General features: G+C 49.2%; 1 protein-coding gene and 1 long non-coding RNA gene across 3 annotated transcripts; one reads left to right on the forward strand and one right to left on the reverse strand.

Moving 5' to 3' along the window:
• Window positions 1-277: 277 nt before the first annotated feature.
• SPMAP2 (sperm microtubule associated protein 2) lies at window positions 278-8,764 on the reverse strand. Of its 2 annotated transcripts, none has more exons than XM_083594957.1 (7): window positions 8,646-8,764; window positions 6,553-6,687; window positions 4,937-4,995; window positions 4,173-4,239; window positions 2,926-3,052; window positions 1,792-1,876; window positions 278-534 (listed from the first exon to the last, which is right to left on the reverse strand). In XM_083594957.1, exons 2-7 carry the CDS (start codon window positions 6,633-6,635, stop codon window positions 347-349), a joined length of 609 nt encoding a protein of 202 aa, XP_083451083.1. In that variant the 5' UTR covers window positions 6,636-6,687; window positions 8,646-8,764; the 3' UTR covers window positions 278-346. The 2 variants fall into 2 exon arrangements, with proteins under 2 accessions (XP_083451083.1, XP_083451084.1); XM_083594958.1 differs by having other exon boundaries at window positions 8,635-8,748.
• A 1,338-nt stretch (window positions 8,765-10,102) lies between these two features.
• On the forward strand, window positions 10,103-11,488 carry LOC310753651. The gene is made up of 2 exons (XR_014543424.1): window positions 10,103-10,171; window positions 11,188-11,488. It is a non-coding gene; the product is annotated as an uncharacterized lncRNA (long non-coding RNA).
• The last annotated feature ends 4,043 nt before the right edge of the window (window positions 11,489-15,531 follow it).

A 15,531-nucleotide genomic window follows, 5' to 3' on the forward strand; every position in this document is an offset into this window, starting at 1 on the left:
GGTCCCAACAGACGTGGCCAGACACCAACAGAAGTGCCAAATGACAAGAGGAGTATGGAAACCTGGGGCAAACAAGGCAAAATGATATTCCACTATAAAATCTCACAGCTGGTACTGGAAGGCAAGTGGAGCAGCTCTCCTGTCACAAGATGCATTAATTCAGAGCCACGACAGCTCATCCTTTGATGAAACCTGTTCCCTGCAGGCCAGAGATGCAGCATGCCACAACCAAATAAACGAAAAGTCCCACAACCAAATAAACGAAATACATCATGGCTTCTTTTCCAGGTCCGAGAGGTCTGGGATCCTTTAATTTGAAATCGAGGAATCGAGGAAGTGTAGCGTTTCAAGCCACTTTGCCTCTTATCCTCACCGGGCGGCTAATTTCGAGAATGCGAGGAGAAGGAACGTATTGGAGAGCCGCCTTGGAAACCTGGAGTGGATCACGTTTGTCAAACGTGTAGATCTTGGGTTTGGAGAGCTCATCATACTTTGCCGCTCCAGCAGGATGGTGGATTAGTTTTCTATGTGGCTCTGTAGGAGTGAACCAAAAGAGAAGCAACAATGGCTAAATTCGACACAAGCAGCCCTGTCCCCAAAAGGTTCGAAGGTCTAAAGCCTAGAGGCGATGCAAAATCGCTCACAACCATTGAACTTGGGAGCATTCGACTGTCTTAGGGAATTCACATTATAGGGCGAAACGTGTAGCCGACAAGTCTCACGTCAGGATACCTCAGAAATCCTTAGCATATCAATGATATCCTTGGAAGATAAAGGTGGCATATGCATGCAATTAATATGGAAAGGAAGAAACTTGTGAATGCTAGGTGACAGAATGAGTGTGTGGAGGCAATGGCGCCTCTCATGGGTGCTTGGGGAAACACTTCCATCACTGGGCAATCAATTTTTTCAGATTTCCCCCCAAGTTTTTCGAAAACGTGTTTGACCACATAAAAGATATGCACCACAAAAGCTCTCAGACCACCTTTGGGTCTGTTAAAAATACTTGTCTTGCCCCCCAGGCCTGATGCACATCTGTTCAGCAGCCAGGTGTTGACAGATGTTGCTTTTCTTCCTGGCCCAGAGGCAAAGAAGGCAGTTGAACCCCCAGCAAAATAACAGAAGGCAGCGCAGTGGTACCTCAGGTTACATACGCTTCAGGCTACAGACTCCGCTAACCCAGAAATAGTGCTTCAGGTTAAGAACTTTGCTTCAGGCTGAGAACAGAAATCGGGCTCCGGCGGCGCGGCAGCAGCAGGAGGCCCCATTAGCTAAAGTGCTGCTTCAGGTTAAGAACAGTTTCAGGTTAAGAACGGACCTCCGGAACTAATTAAGTACTTAACCCGAGGTACCACTGTACTCAGGTGTGTGCCTTACAGCTGAGGGTGAGATGCAAGGCAAGTAGTTTTAAAAGTTAGGTGGGAGGTGCCGCCCCCCAAGCAGAAACAAAAGCCTTCCAAGTTGGCATCTGCAATCCGATTGCCGACGGCTTTTCTCTCAGGGCAGGGGGTGTGCAGGTAGCCGTTCCCGCACCGCTCGGCTGTCAGAAGGGGGATCTCAGAAGCCGGTGGGAGCCCTGCTATGAATGCACTTAGGCACCTGTGTTTGTACAGCACTATTCCCATGTTCCTCATCTTCTAAAAATGGGAAGGTTTATTGTTTAAGTGAGCGGCAGGGTGGCACAGCCTCCCCACCCGCTTACGTATCAGGATCCTCCCCAGAGGAGCCGCAGCTAGACTCGTCTGGAGAGCAAGCTATCGTCATCGTTAGCAAGGTGGAAACATATCTTACTCTTTGGAATGGAGGGCACGGTCCGTGGTATGGCTAGAGCAATTATCCTTTGCGTGGGAACAGCGGCCAGTGCTCCTTTGCTCACCTGAAGACAAGAGACAAAAGCTAAGGACAGAGGAAGAGCTGGCTGGATCAGGCCAATGACCCATTAATTGCAGCATCCTGTTATCACTGTGTCCAGCCTGCGGTTTCTAGCAACTGGTATTCCAACTTGCGGAGGCAGAGCCAACTCAGCTCCATAAACTTGCCAAATCCCCATTTAAAGCCACCTACCATAAATAGGTACTGCTCCGGCGGGAAGGTAAACGGCGTTTCCGTGCGCTGCTCTAGTTTGCCAGAAGTGGCTTAGTCATGCTGGCCACATGACCCGGAAGCTGTACGCCGGCTCCCTCAGCCAGTAAAGCGAGATGAGCGCCGCAACCCCAGAGTCGGCCACGACTGGACCTAATGGTCGGGCCCCTTTACCTTACTTTACCGTATTTTTGGGGACACGGGTGGCGCTGTGGGTTAAACCACAGAGCCTAGGGCTTGCCAATCAGAAGGTCGGTGGTTCGAATCCCCGCGGCGGGGTGAGCTCTCATTGCTCGGTCCCTGCTCCTGCCCACCTAGCAGTTCGAAAGCACAAAGTGCAAGTAGATAAATAGGTCCCACTCCGGCAGGAAGGTAAACGATGTTTCCGTGAGCTGCTCTGGTTTGCCAGAAGCGGCTTAGTCCTGCTGGCCACATGACCCGGAAGCTGTACGCCGGCTCCCTCGGCCAGTAAAGCGAGATGAGCGCCGCAACCCCAGAATCGGTCACGACTGGACCTAATGGTCAGGGGTCCCTTTACCTTTACTTTTATACCATATGGAGGAAAGGAGAATTCATTATACAACAGCGCCAAGACCAGGTTGGTAGGGGCTTTATTAAATGGTCTCCTTGGAGGCCTCCCCAATTTTCAAGTGGTTCGTCTAAATAAATGCTTCGGTACCACTGAACCAAAGCACAAGCAAGTATGCCAGAAGCAGCTGCCCCGTGGCCAGGAATAATAGAATTGTAGAGTTGGAAAGGGACCCAAAGGAGCATCTAGTCCAACCCCCCCTTGCAATGCTAGAATCACAGTTAAGGTAGCAGGCTGGCCAGGGGTATACATACCAACGGATATAGGGGACGGTTTATTTCCCAGGCAGACCGGTAAGGCCGGGGCTGTGCCAGTTCTATCAGCCTTGACGACGCCTTCACCTTTAGGGCTGCAGCTTTTACCGGCCACGCAGCAGTGGGTCTGGATTAGGGGGAGAATATATTCGGAATTTAGCAATCTAGTAAGAAGAAGAAGAAGAGCCCGCCCACACCTGCAAAAGTCAAGAAGCATAAGGCAAGTTAAAGCAGTCTTCGTGGCACTTTGTGGCAAATCCCCAACTAGGGACTAGTTTACCTTGCCCTATGTATTCAGAGGGACGCGGGTGGCGCTGTGGGTTAAACCACAGAGCCTAGGGCTTGCCGATCAGAAGGTCGGCGGTTCGAATCCCCGCGATGGACTGAGCTCCCATTGCTCGGTCCCAGCTCCTGCCAACCTAGCAGTTCGAAAGCACATCAAAGTGCAAGTAGATCAATAGGTACTGCTCTGGCGGGAAGGTAAACAGCGCTTCCGTGCGCTGCTCTGGTTCGCCAGAAGCGGCTTAGTCCCGCTGGCCACATGACCCAGAAGCTGTACTCCGGTGCCCTCGGCCAATAGAGTGAGATGAGCGCCACAACCCCAGTGTCGGTTACGACTGGACCTAATGGTCAGGGGTCCCTTTACCTTAACTTTATGAAGAGGATTTGCCCCCTCAATGTGGCTCTTGTTACAGAGGGAACTAAGGCGAAAAACCTAACTGTCCAACTCTGATTCTGTTACATAGAAACCAGGCTTAAATTTGTCCCCTGAACAGAACAAAGTCATCACAACCAAAACTTGGTGACCTGCAGGTGTTTCTTCGTGGTGGACCCCTGATTATGCAATACCCTTCCCATAAAGGCTTGTCTGATGCACACTCCATAATCTCTTACAGTGGGAATATTTTTCTGTTGCTCCTTGATTCTTCCACCAAGCCCTACAAGTGCATTTTAGCTGCTGTGTCTATGCTGGGTTTGAGGGTTACTTACCTGTATTACCGTTTATCCTTTTTATGACTTATAATTGATTTCATTGTCCAAAACATTGGCATGAATTTTAATAGGCCTGTAAATCACCCAGAGGTAAATGAGATGCAATGGGCAAAAAAAAAAAGTTTCAGCCAAAATACATCTATGTATTTTCTGTTTACAGCTGTTATTCTCTCCTCCCCCCAATTAAAACCCCCACTCACCCAGTATGTGGTTTTTTGGGGTGATTTTTTGGTCTGGTTACATTCTCTCCCTACCTGTCCCCGCTGTAGTCTGAATTGACCTTTTTGGATCGAGACAGGACTTCCTGCCGGGGAGTTAAGACTGCAAAAGAACAGGTGGAGGAAGAAAGGTAAATAGATGTGAACATTGATATAGCCTTGCCAGAATGCGATCAGATTAGCCCATCTGCGCCAAGAACATCATCTTCTCCCCTAGCTTGACATTAGGGGGGTGGGAGAGAAATTTGATTCCATTTTCATTTAAGGGCAAGCCTACCTAATTCACCCCTTTTCCAAAACAACAGGCAAACACAGCCCTCCTTCCAAAATTTGCACTTTTGCGAATTTTGCAATGCAGTTCTTCAACCAAGAAAAGCATACAGAAAAATTCATGTGCTTGAACCGGAAATAGCTTGCAGATACTTAATGGGCTTAGGATTTTATTTATGTTAAGTGATGAATTGATATGTTTAATTATATAAGGTGAAGATTTAAGGATGTTAATGTTTAAGTTAAATTTCATAAAAATTGGGATTTGGAAAACCGTTAAAAGGACATGCAATGAAATTCAACCAAGGGGAAGCGAGGAAGCCACTTAACAAAGTTAATAACAGTAATTTTCAATAAGGCTATCATTTATGTTTTTTATGTTTGTCTTGTGTGTTTGTTTATAAGATTGTGAAAACCAATAAAATTTTTGGAAAGAAAAAAAGAAAAGAAAAATTCATGTGCTGGGATAAAGCATGCGCAAGACCACATGTTAAAGAAAACAGTTCAATTCTTTTATTTTCTTAACTTGCCTGGAACTGTTGTTCTAGGCTGCGCCTTAGGTATCTTATCTACCCAGTATACAGAAGGCCTGCAGAAAGAGAAAGGAGGGAGAGATGGTTAGAGATGAGTTGGCAGAATATCTCCCTCTCCTGCAATTGTGACACCTATCCTGCTGCTCCCTTCGTGTCAAGAACAGGCCAGTCCACTTCCGCTCAGCCTCTGTTCTGGTGTTTATCTGCCCCCCCTTTAGTATTAATATTAATTTACAAAGCCCTGATCAATTTAGGCCCGGGGGCACCTCAAGGTAGGGTTGCCACCCATCCCTAGAAAAGCGAGCATCCTTTTTTTTTTCACATATTCAAGCTCCTCCTCCTCCTCCTGCAAATTGTGCAAGGAGGGTGGGTCTGGTGGGGAGATCACCGGGATCACCTGCGGCAGCATCGACGGTCATTCCCGGAATTGGCAAGGCTCATTCAACATCAACAAGCAACCCAGTCTTGTGGAACTTCTTTTTCAACCTTTTAAACGCCTGCTGGAAACTTTCCTGTTCTGCCAGGCTTGTGCAGACAGTGAAGAAGGCATCGTTCCATCTGATTTTAACATTTCTGCGTGGTTTTTGCTGTCTAATGTGCAATTGTTGTAAACTGCTCTGATGAAGCAAGTGTTGGTAAGGGAGGGATGGGCCGACCTCCTCCCTCCAGCCCATAGATCTCGCCTGGCAATGCCATTTCACCAAAACTGTGGGCACCTCCCATCATACACGACGTCAGGTGCTGGGCAGTTAGAGGTTCAGCAGCCAATGAATGATCAGGAACCTTAAGGTGTGCCCCATATCAGTGCCAGATTTACCTATAGGCTAAACAAGCTATAGCTGAGGGCCCTACTCTCTTGCCCCCCCCCCCAAATGTAAAGGAAAAAAACCCCTGGATGTACATTTCCAAAATATAAGATAAAAAACAAATAAAATAAAACCTACATACAGCAACAGTGTTTTGTGTTGTGTCAGCTCCTGTGATGTAAGTCATGGGCCCCGCCTGCTAGCCTGCTCCCTAAAATATCCCTGGTTTACTCATTTCTATATAGAGGGTGCCTACATTCTGCATAAGGGATGCGGGTGGCGCTGTGGGTTAAACCACAGAGCCTAGGACTTGCCGATCAGAAGGTTGGCGGTTCGAATCCCCACAATGACGGGGTGAGCTCCCGTTGCTCGGTCCCTGCTCCTGCCAACCTAGCAGTTCGAAAGCACGTCAAAGTGCAAGTAGATAAATGGTTACCGCTCCAGCGGGAAGGTAAACGGTGTTTCCGTGCGCTGCTCTGGTTCGCCAGAAGCGGCTTGGTCCTGCTGGCCACATGACCCAGAAGCTGTACGCCGGCTCCCTCGGCCAATAAAGCGAGATGAGAGCCGCAACCCCAGAGTCGGTCACGACTGGACCTAATGGTCAGGGGTCCTTTTACCTTTACCTTACAGGAGGCGAGAGTGCTCTTGTTTGTGCTGATCCAGCAGGACTCTTAACGTTCTCTAAACGCACAGTGCAGATAAGGCCACAGCTCAGTTTAGCTGGATGCAACCCTGGAAATGCTATGTTAAAACTAAAACAGCGGTTGCTTCGGCTGGGGTTGAGAGGTCTAGCAACCAGATTCTTACCTGCAGAAGACGGTTTGGTGGATAATTTTCGGCTGGGCAAGGATGCTGGTGCGGTCTTGCTTCTGAATCCATTCCGGAGGCATGAGTTGACAGGGAACCTGACTCTGGAGACCTCCAGATCACCCAACAGGCAGACTAAGCATGTGGTTTAGAGTGCCACCAAAAACAAGAGATAATTATTTATATATGTATATATATGTAAGTTGATTGAAAGGGACGCAGGTGGCACTGTGGGTTAAACCACAGAGCCTAGGACTTGCCAATCAGATGGTTGGCGGTTCGAATTCCCGCAACGGGGTGAGCTCCCGTTGCTCGGTCCCTGCTCCTGCCAACCTAGCAGTTCGAAAGCACGTCAAAGTGCAAGTAGATAAATAGGTAAACGGCGTTTCCGTGCGCTGCTCTGGTTCGCCAGAAGCGGCTTAGTCCTGCTGGCCACATGACCTGGAAGCTGTACGCCTGCTCCCTCAGCCAATAAAACGAGATGAGTGCCGCAACCCCAGAGTCGGCCATGACTGGACCTAATGGTCAGGGGTCCCTTTACCTTTAAGTTGATTGATTGATTTCCCCACACAACCAAAAATTACATAGTAGCAAACAAAACCTACGGAGCAAATCTTGAATGTGAGTTCAGTCCCAATACTACTTTTCGATGTCAGAGACAGCAATGTGGTTAAGGCCAAAGGAATCAATTTATAATGGTTTAAGCTAGCGACCAAGTGTTACATTTGTTATCATGGACGGGAGTGCGGGGGTGGCGGCATTGATGCTTGAGTAAGAATGAGCGCATCTGTCAATTTTGGTTTCTCATTTCCCCAAACTTCACTTCGACATTTCTGCGGCAATTTGCAATTTAATAATAAAAAAACTCCTAAAAATTCACCGACGTTTTAGAGCAAATTCCCCCAAATTTTGCAGGTTTTACAGGGTGTTTGTCAGGGAATCAGGAGCAGGAGCACTGGGGAGAGAGGAATGGGAGAGCGAAGGGGAAGAATCCGAGGGCAGCGTAGGGGAGTATGACAGTGGCCCGAGAGATTCCATGAGCTTCTCCAGTGAATCAGAAGATTCCCAGAAGGGGGCGCCGATGGTCAGGGCAAGGGGGGTCCCAGGGGGGACGCACCAGAAACAAGGAGCCAGAGGGGAACCCCAAAGCAGCAGTGGAGGATCGGGACCAGTTTCCCCACCAGAGCGTAGTGGGGGGGAAGAGTCACATGTGTCGGGGCCAGCGTCTCCTCCGGAGGGGAGGGAGAGTAAGTCAGGGCTGACCACGCCTCCATCGGAGAGTGGGGGAATGGAGGGGAGGTCAGTTGCAGCTAGCCCCCCCAAAGGGGGAAGCAGTGACAGCAGCAGTGAAACGGTTAGGAGGAAAACGGCTGGGTGGGCGCGCGCGCCAAGTTCAAATGTACAGGCGCGCAGGACAGCAGGAGACCCGGATGGGGAACCAGCTCCTAAAGCCCGCCGGAGGGAGGGAGAAGGCTCAGGGGAATCAGTGGCAGAAGAGGCTAGGAAGGGCGAGACCCCGGCGGGCAGGCGGACCCAGAGGAGGAAGGAGCAGCGGAAAAGGTGGAGCAAGGCGAGGGTCTTAAATTGGTGTACAGGGGGAGGAAATTCAGAAGGGTCATCAGCGGTCTGACAGTTGAGACGTAGAGCTGTGCGCTGCGGCTCTGGAAGTGAAACTGAACTTCAATAAAGACTTTTGTATTTAATTAGAAAGCAGCGTTGGTCCTTTGTGAGCTGGGACCTTGGGCAGCCTTGACAGTGTTTTACAGCTTCAGCAATTCTGGGGAGGCAGGAGGTGAATCACAAATCTAGCAAGCCCACCAATGCCATTTTATAAGTCTACCTAGAAACTGCCATAGGTATAAACCTTATATTAATCCTATATATTTGAAACTATATACTGTACAGTACTGTCTATTATTTGAAAATATTGATACCAACCATCACCACTAGGGGGCAGCCCTGGCCAAAATATGCACACCGTGTTTTATTTGCAAAGGTGAATCTGTTCTGCCATGACCACAGTGCGGGAATTAGGCCTAATCTATAGATAGGAATTATTTGTGCAACAGGAGGTGAACTGACTTGATACTCACCTCCTGGGCAAATGTGCCGATCAGAAGGTATCTCTTATCTACCAGATCTCACACTTCCGAAATAGTCATCCGACACTGTCCTTAACTAAAGAAAGAAAGAAAGAGGAGGGGGGAAGAGAGAAAAAGTTTAAAACCAAATTTTCATTTCGTACATTTTGAGAGAAAACAAATAGAATTTTCATGTGCCGCTCCCCAGATTAAAGTGAAATAGATTCAGCCGCCTTGAGAAATAAGAGTCACAACTTTCCTCACTCTGTTTAGGGACATAGGAATCTGCTTTTTTTTCCAGTAAATTATTAGTATTATTATCAAGCCCTGTACTGTCTGCACTGGCTGGCAGCAGCTCTCCAGGGCTTCAGGCAAGGGGACATTTACAGCCCCACCTGGAGATGCCATGGGGGGGGCAACATTTGTTAAGGATGCAGAGAGTTGCTGAGAGACCCTGGTTCCCCTCATACTGTAGCCTTTTTTAGGCTTTGCCCTCGGGTGGGAAGAGTGTTGCACCGGGGAAAGGGAGTGGGAGTCAAACAGACACTCAAGGGATAATTTTCAGAGAAAAAGCTTTATTTCTACCATCCGGGCTGGTAGGAGGAGCAAGTGTGATAGATTCACAAACAAGCACAAGTTCACAGTCATTTGCACAGAGCATATATTCCCTCCAGTTCCCTCCCCGTTCTCCTCCTCCTCAGGAGTCCTGCCCCATGATGAGTTTCCTGAGCATGAACAGAAAGCTCCTGTCTTTGGGACTCTTGGCGCCCTTCCCAGGAAAGGGGGATGAGAAGCCAAGGGGGCTGAGGAGCCTTGCGGTTCAGCGTGTCCAAGATGTGTTGCAACTAGAGTGAGATAAGAGTCAGTTCCCAGGCTTGCTTTATGCTTGGCATTGACAAAGCATATGCAACAGCATCTTGTGAGAAAGCAGAGAAGAGCAGAGAAAAGCTGTTTTGGGAAGAGAGAAAGGGGAAATTTGGTTTTGAGGCCTAGGGTGACTTTGGGCCTAGGTGGGGCACCTGTCCTCACCTCCTTCAATACAATTCCCAGAGTTCCCTTCGAAGAGGGATTGGTTGTTAAACCACGCTGGCAACTAGAGATGGATAGGAGAAGCCACTGGGGGAAGCTAGACCACTAAAGACGCGGAGAGTTGTTTGGGGTGGTTTAAAATCTGGGAACTATGGGAATTGCAGCTCGGGGGCAGGGGCTGAGGTCTCTGAACGTCTCTCAGCACCCACAACAAACGATGCACTACCCAGGATTATTTGGGGGGGAGCAGTGGCTGCTTAAAGTGGTTTAAATATATAGTGCCCCCCCTTTTCTTTCCAGCCTTGGTTCCCCTCCCCACATATCCCCCCCCCTTCAAGATACTAGCCTGTCCCGAGTCTATCCATGGCTCAACAGAGTGCATCAGTGCTAGCATCTGTTGCCATGGAGATGGTGACAGCGTCTTCCGTTGCCAGGGAAACCCCTTTGGACCAAATACCTAGCTGGCAACGGGAACATTAGAAGGATGCCTTGCCGGATCAGACAAAACAGTCTGTCCGGCCCAGCCTTTCCCAACCTGGTGCCCTCATGATGTTTAGGACTGGGACTCCCAGCCCGGCACAACCTAACCAGACCCAGGGTCACCCTCCTCTGCATACTTGCCAACTTGTCAAGGTCCTCCTTAAATTGTGGCGTCCAGAATTAGACACAGGACTCCAGGCGTGGTCTGACCAGGGCAGAAATGAGCCGTGAAAGCTCACTGGGTGACTTTGGGGCAGTCACCATCTCTTAGCCTAAATGCCATGGTCCAGTCTAGGGGCAATCGAAGTCCCGGCTGAGGACGTCGGGACCGGGGACAAGATGGCGGGGTGGGAGCAGGAACGAGAGTCCAGAAGTCAGGGGTCTGAGGGTCAGGAAGCAGGAAATCACGAAGTCAAGGGTCGAGAAGCAAGGAGTCACAAACTCGAGGGACGAGAAGCAAGGAGTCACAAAGTCAAGGGTCCGAGGTTTGAGAAGCAAGGAGTCACAAAGTCAAGGGTCCGAGGGTCGAGAAACAAGGAGTCACGGTCAAGGGTCCGAGGGTCAAGAAACAGGGAGTCACAAAGTCAAGGGTCTGAGGGTTGAGAAACAAGGAGTCACGGTCAAGGGTCCGAGGGTTGAGAAGCAAGGAGCCAAACACAGCAAGGCAGGAAACATGTTGCTGTGGCAAAGAGCCGAAGGGAAATGCTGCCCTTATATCCCTTCCCGCCTCTTGCCACCAGGTGCTGTGAGCTACCAATCCGCCTCACCTGTGCGGCCGCGCCTTGTCTCTCCAGAACAAACTTAGGAAGGCCCCAGTCCTGCGAAGCCCTACTGGTCACAGGGCCTGGCTCCTGCACGCACTCCTGACACTAACCTACCTCACAAGGTTGTTGTGAGGAGGGGAATCATGTACACCGCCTTGAGATTTGTGGAATAAAAAGGTCTATAAACGATATAATAATTTGGAGTGCGGCAGTACCCATGCTTGGAATTCCCTGCTCTTATTCCCCCTCCCCAATTTCTATTTTTTCTATCTATCTTACAGCTGTGTTGCATACTCAAACAAAACCAAAGAAAGACAACTCCCTACTCTGGAGATAATCTGCAGGGCATAATGTAGGAATCAGGGCCTTCAAGGTGGTGGCACCTGCCCTGGTGTCCTTTGCCACCTACCAAAGATCTTCCTCTTCCAGCGAGCCATTCAAGTGAAGCTCTCTCCACTCATCTGCACTGGAATTGTTTGAAAGACTTTGGCATTGTTTTATTGCTTGCCGCTTGCCCCCTTGGGCTCCTTCGGGGTGGGGGTGTAAAGGCAGGGTATCCATTTAATAAAATTAATAACATGACACATTTTTATGTGTGCGTTATTTTCACGAAGGCGGTGTTTCCAAACATGAGGGTTGCCCGGGACACTGGCGGTCTGCAGAGTCGGCCCAAGAGGTTCATATCCTTTTCCCCTGCTTTCAAATAAGAATGAGAATTCCCTCCCATTGTTCCAGTGGAAGGAAATGAACGGAACTGAATCGCACCAGCATTTAGCATGGCAAATGGCACAGAGGGTGTTGCAGTGGAGGAAACAGGAAATCCAGCATCCTATCTTCCTGAGATTTGAGCTCTCCTTTGAGTATCCCGGGACGCCAGGGCCCATAATTTCATTTGCCCTTTGGTTAAGCTTTGGACTACAGCAGTGAGAGGGACGCGGGTGGCGCTGTGGTCTAAACCACAGAGCCTAGGGCTTGCTGATCAGAAATTCGGCGGTTCAAATCGCCACAATGGGGTGAGCTCCTGTTGCTCTGTCCCTGCTCCTGTCAACCTAACAGTTCAAAAGCACGTCAAAGTGCAAGTAGATAAATAGATAAATCTGGCGGGAAGGTAAACGGCTTTTCTGTGCGCTGCTCTGGTTCGCCAGAAGCGGCTTAGTCCTGCTGGCCACATGATCCGGAAGCTGTATGCCGGCTCCCTCAGCCAATAAAGCGAGATGAGCTCCGCAACCCCAGAGTCATCCGCGACTGGACCTAACAGTAAGGGGTCCCTTTATCTTTATTAATGCTCACTCCATGAATTTGTCTAAATTCCTTTCAGAGACATCCAAGTTGGTGGCCTTCGCTGCCTCTTGTAGAAGCTCCATAGATTTAACTATGTGTTGCATGAAAATAAAATCCTTTAAAAAAAATCTGTCCCAGATCTGTTGAGCTGAGGTGCCCAGAACGGTACCCAGAATTCCAAACGTGGCCAACAGCCTAGATTTTTATAGCAGCCTTGATGATATTGGCGGTTTTCTTTTCAGTTCCTTCCCTAACAATCCCCAGCATTGAATTTGCTGCATAGCCAATCAACATCTTCATCAAGCAATGAACCCGGCTCAGTCACCGCCAGTTCACACTCCAGGAGCATATATGTGAAATTATGATTTATTTATTTTTTAAACCCAATTTTAAACCCAATATAAGGGACGCGGGTGGCGCTGTGGGTTAAACCACAGAGCCTAGGACTTGCTGATCAGAAGGTCAGCGGTTCGAATCCCCGCGACGGGGTGAGCTCCCATTGCTCGGTCCCTGCTCCTGCCAACCTAGCAGTTCGAAAGCACGTCAAGGTGCAAGTAGATCAATAGGTACCGCTCCGGCGAGAAGGTAAACGGCGTTTCCGTGCGCTGCTCTGGTTCTCCAGAAGCAGCTTAGTCCTGCTGGCCACATGACCCGGAAGCTGTACGCCGGCTCCCTTGGCCAATAAAGCGAGATGAGCGCCGCAACCCCAGAGTTGGTCACGACTGGACCTAATGGTCAGGGGTCCCTTTACCTTTACCTTTAAACCCAATTCACATAACACTTGTTCACAACAAATTGCATTTGCCATTTTATTCCCCATTTGCTGAGCTTGTAAAGGTCCTATCTAGGACGTCTAGGACTTCGGCTTAAAGAGAGCTATGCTTGCAAATGATCTGGGTCCTGCTACTGAGCTCGGATTCACGTTACAAGGAAGGCAATTACGACTGAAAATCAGGAATAACATCCTGACAGCGAGAGCTGCTCAAGAGTGTAATGGATTCCCTCAGAAGGTGCCGGACTCTCCTTCCTTGGAGCACTTTAAGCAGAGGTTGGATGACCTGAATTTCAATTTAAGCACAGGTTGGATGTGCCTGAATTTTAATTTAAGCAGCACAGCCAAATCTTTCGGTTGTTAACAGCGCTTGGGTAGAATCCTGTCTCCATTCGAGGAGGCCTAATAAGTCTAGCATCAGGGGTGGGAGCAAAGAGAGAGAGAGAGAGTGATCCCTCTTATTATCTTTCGGAGCAAAAAAAAAAAAAAGCTTTCCATGGCCATTCTGAATATTCATTGCTTCACGATGAATATTCAGATAATGGATTTGGCAGCGCAAAGATCTCCAATAGGGAATTCATTACGCCAAGGAGGCTCTGTGCTGGAGCTGATTATTATGGTCTGGGGAGGCAGCATCTCACAACCAGCTTATGACGCGGCATGAATATGACATCCGATGCACTTCTGGTGTGCATTTTCACAGAATGGTGGAGTTGTAGGGTTCCCTCAGGGGTCATCTAATCCACCCCCCTTGATCTATTCCCGGGGGTGTGCTCTATGGAGCAGTTGCAGCAACAGGTGGCCACGCTCCAGGTCCACCAGTTTACGTACCTTTCCCCGACGGACTCTCTGCATGCAGCCGGAGACTATGCCTGTATGGCAACTGCCTCTGTTCACCCCTTTTCAGACCCCTCTTGGTTCTGGGAGGCAGTGGTGCAGGAAAAGGTTGGGAATGCCCTGGCCATTCACCTGCCTGGCCTGCTTCTTCCTCCTCGTCTTCTGAACCTCCCCTGCCTCCAACTCTTTTTTCCTGGTCCCCACAAACCACAGTCCCCTTTCTCCCCCAGTCAGACTCCAGCCCCACACTCATCAGTGTCCCTGACAATAAGATGCATAAATATTAAGGAGGTAAAGGTCAAGGGACCCCTGACCATTAGGTCCAGTCGTGGCCGACTCTGGGGTTGCGGCACTCATCTCGTTTTACTGGCCAAGGGAGCCGGCGTACAGCTTCCAGGTCATGTGGCCAGCAGGACGAAGCCGCTTCTGGCGAACCAGAGCAGCACACGGAAACGTCGTTTACCTTCCCGCCGGAGCGGTACCTATTTATCTACTTGCACTTTGATGTGCTTTCGAACTGCTAGGTTGGCAGGAGCAGGGACTGAGCAACGGGAGCTCACTTCATCATGGGGATTCGAACCGCCGACCTTCTGATTGGCAAGCCCTAGGCTCTGTGGTTTAACCCACAGCGCCACCCGCATCCCTAATATTAAGGAGAATTGCATATAAAAATGTGTGTATTAAGAGAAGTTTTCACTGACAAATCTTAGTGAGTTGTTTTTTTTTAATAGATGATATAAAAATAAATCACAGATTACTGAGGAAATGTGGAGAAGGGGGGTGGAATGAGAAACAGAGAGAAACCCTTTATCTACCACTGAGCTCTGAGCTTCTTCCTCCAGAAGGCTTCTATTCAACCAAACATCTTCTGGAAGAGCCGACCAGTAGCTGTGCAATAGCAGGTCCTTTGCTGGGCCGCCAGGGGGCGCCACAACTTCACCCTTAAAACGGAAGACACCCAGGCAATTCCAAGCGATGTCGCTGTCGCAAGGGCGACCCGAGACGAAACCAATGGCGGTTTGCCCCACAGACAATTTGGGCACTGCCCAAACCTCCTTATCCTTCCCTGTGTTCCCTGTGACGACGTTTGCCTGCTCGCTTGCCGTGCTTCTCGCGCTCGCTTCATCAGAACGTTCATGATGTCATGGCCAACCTGGTTGCGTAGCTTGTGACATCTTTTCTAGCCAATCGGTGGATTCGCCTGCGTGGCAAATCGGAACGCCGGCTAGACTCGCCCTCTGCCATAACTGCACGGCCCTACAGTGGTACCTCGGGTTACATACGCTTCAGGTTACATACGCTTCAGGTTACAGACTCCGCTAACCCAGAAATAGTACCTCGGGTTAAGAACTTTGCTTCAGGATGAGAACAGAAATCGTGCTCTGGCGGCGCGGCAGCAGCAGGAGGCCCCATTAGCTAAAGTGGTGCTTCAGGTTAAGAACAGTTTCAGGTTAAGAACGGACCTCCGGAACAAATTAAATAAGTAACCAGAGGTACCACTGTATTCAACTTTGCATTTAGCACCGCAACATTAAACCCGTTCACTGTGTGTTTTCCTGCTGGCTTCGGTTCGTAGATATGACTATTGATTGAGGAAAGGGTTTTGGTCTTTTTTTTTTTTAATTGACTTAAGAATATTATACAGACAGCAAAACAAAGAAGTCTAAGTTAACATTGCCTTCTACCGATAAGAAATAATAATATTACAATAATGAAAATACTAAAAATTTACTTC

Source organism: Podarcis filfolensis (genome assembly GCF_964270895.1).
Source record: "Podarcis filfolensis genome assembly, chromosome: 18".
Classification (NCBI taxonomy): Eukaryota; Metazoa; Chordata; class Lepidosauria; order Squamata; family Lacertidae; genus Podarcis; species Podarcis filfolensis.

Coding starts and splice junctions, on each gene's coding strand:
- SPMAP2 (XM_083594957.1), bottom strand. CDS start 6,635: ATGCCTCCGGAATGGATTCAGAAGCAAGACCGCACCAGCATCCTTGCC. Junction 4,996..6,552: donor CACCAAACCGTCTTCTGCAG/GTAAGAATCTGG, acceptor CTCTTTCTGCAG/GCCTTCTGTATACTGGGTAG. Junction 4,240..4,936: donor GCCTAGAACAACAGTTCCAG/GCAAGTTAAGAA, acceptor GTTCTTTTGCAG/TCTTAACTCCCCGGCAGGAA.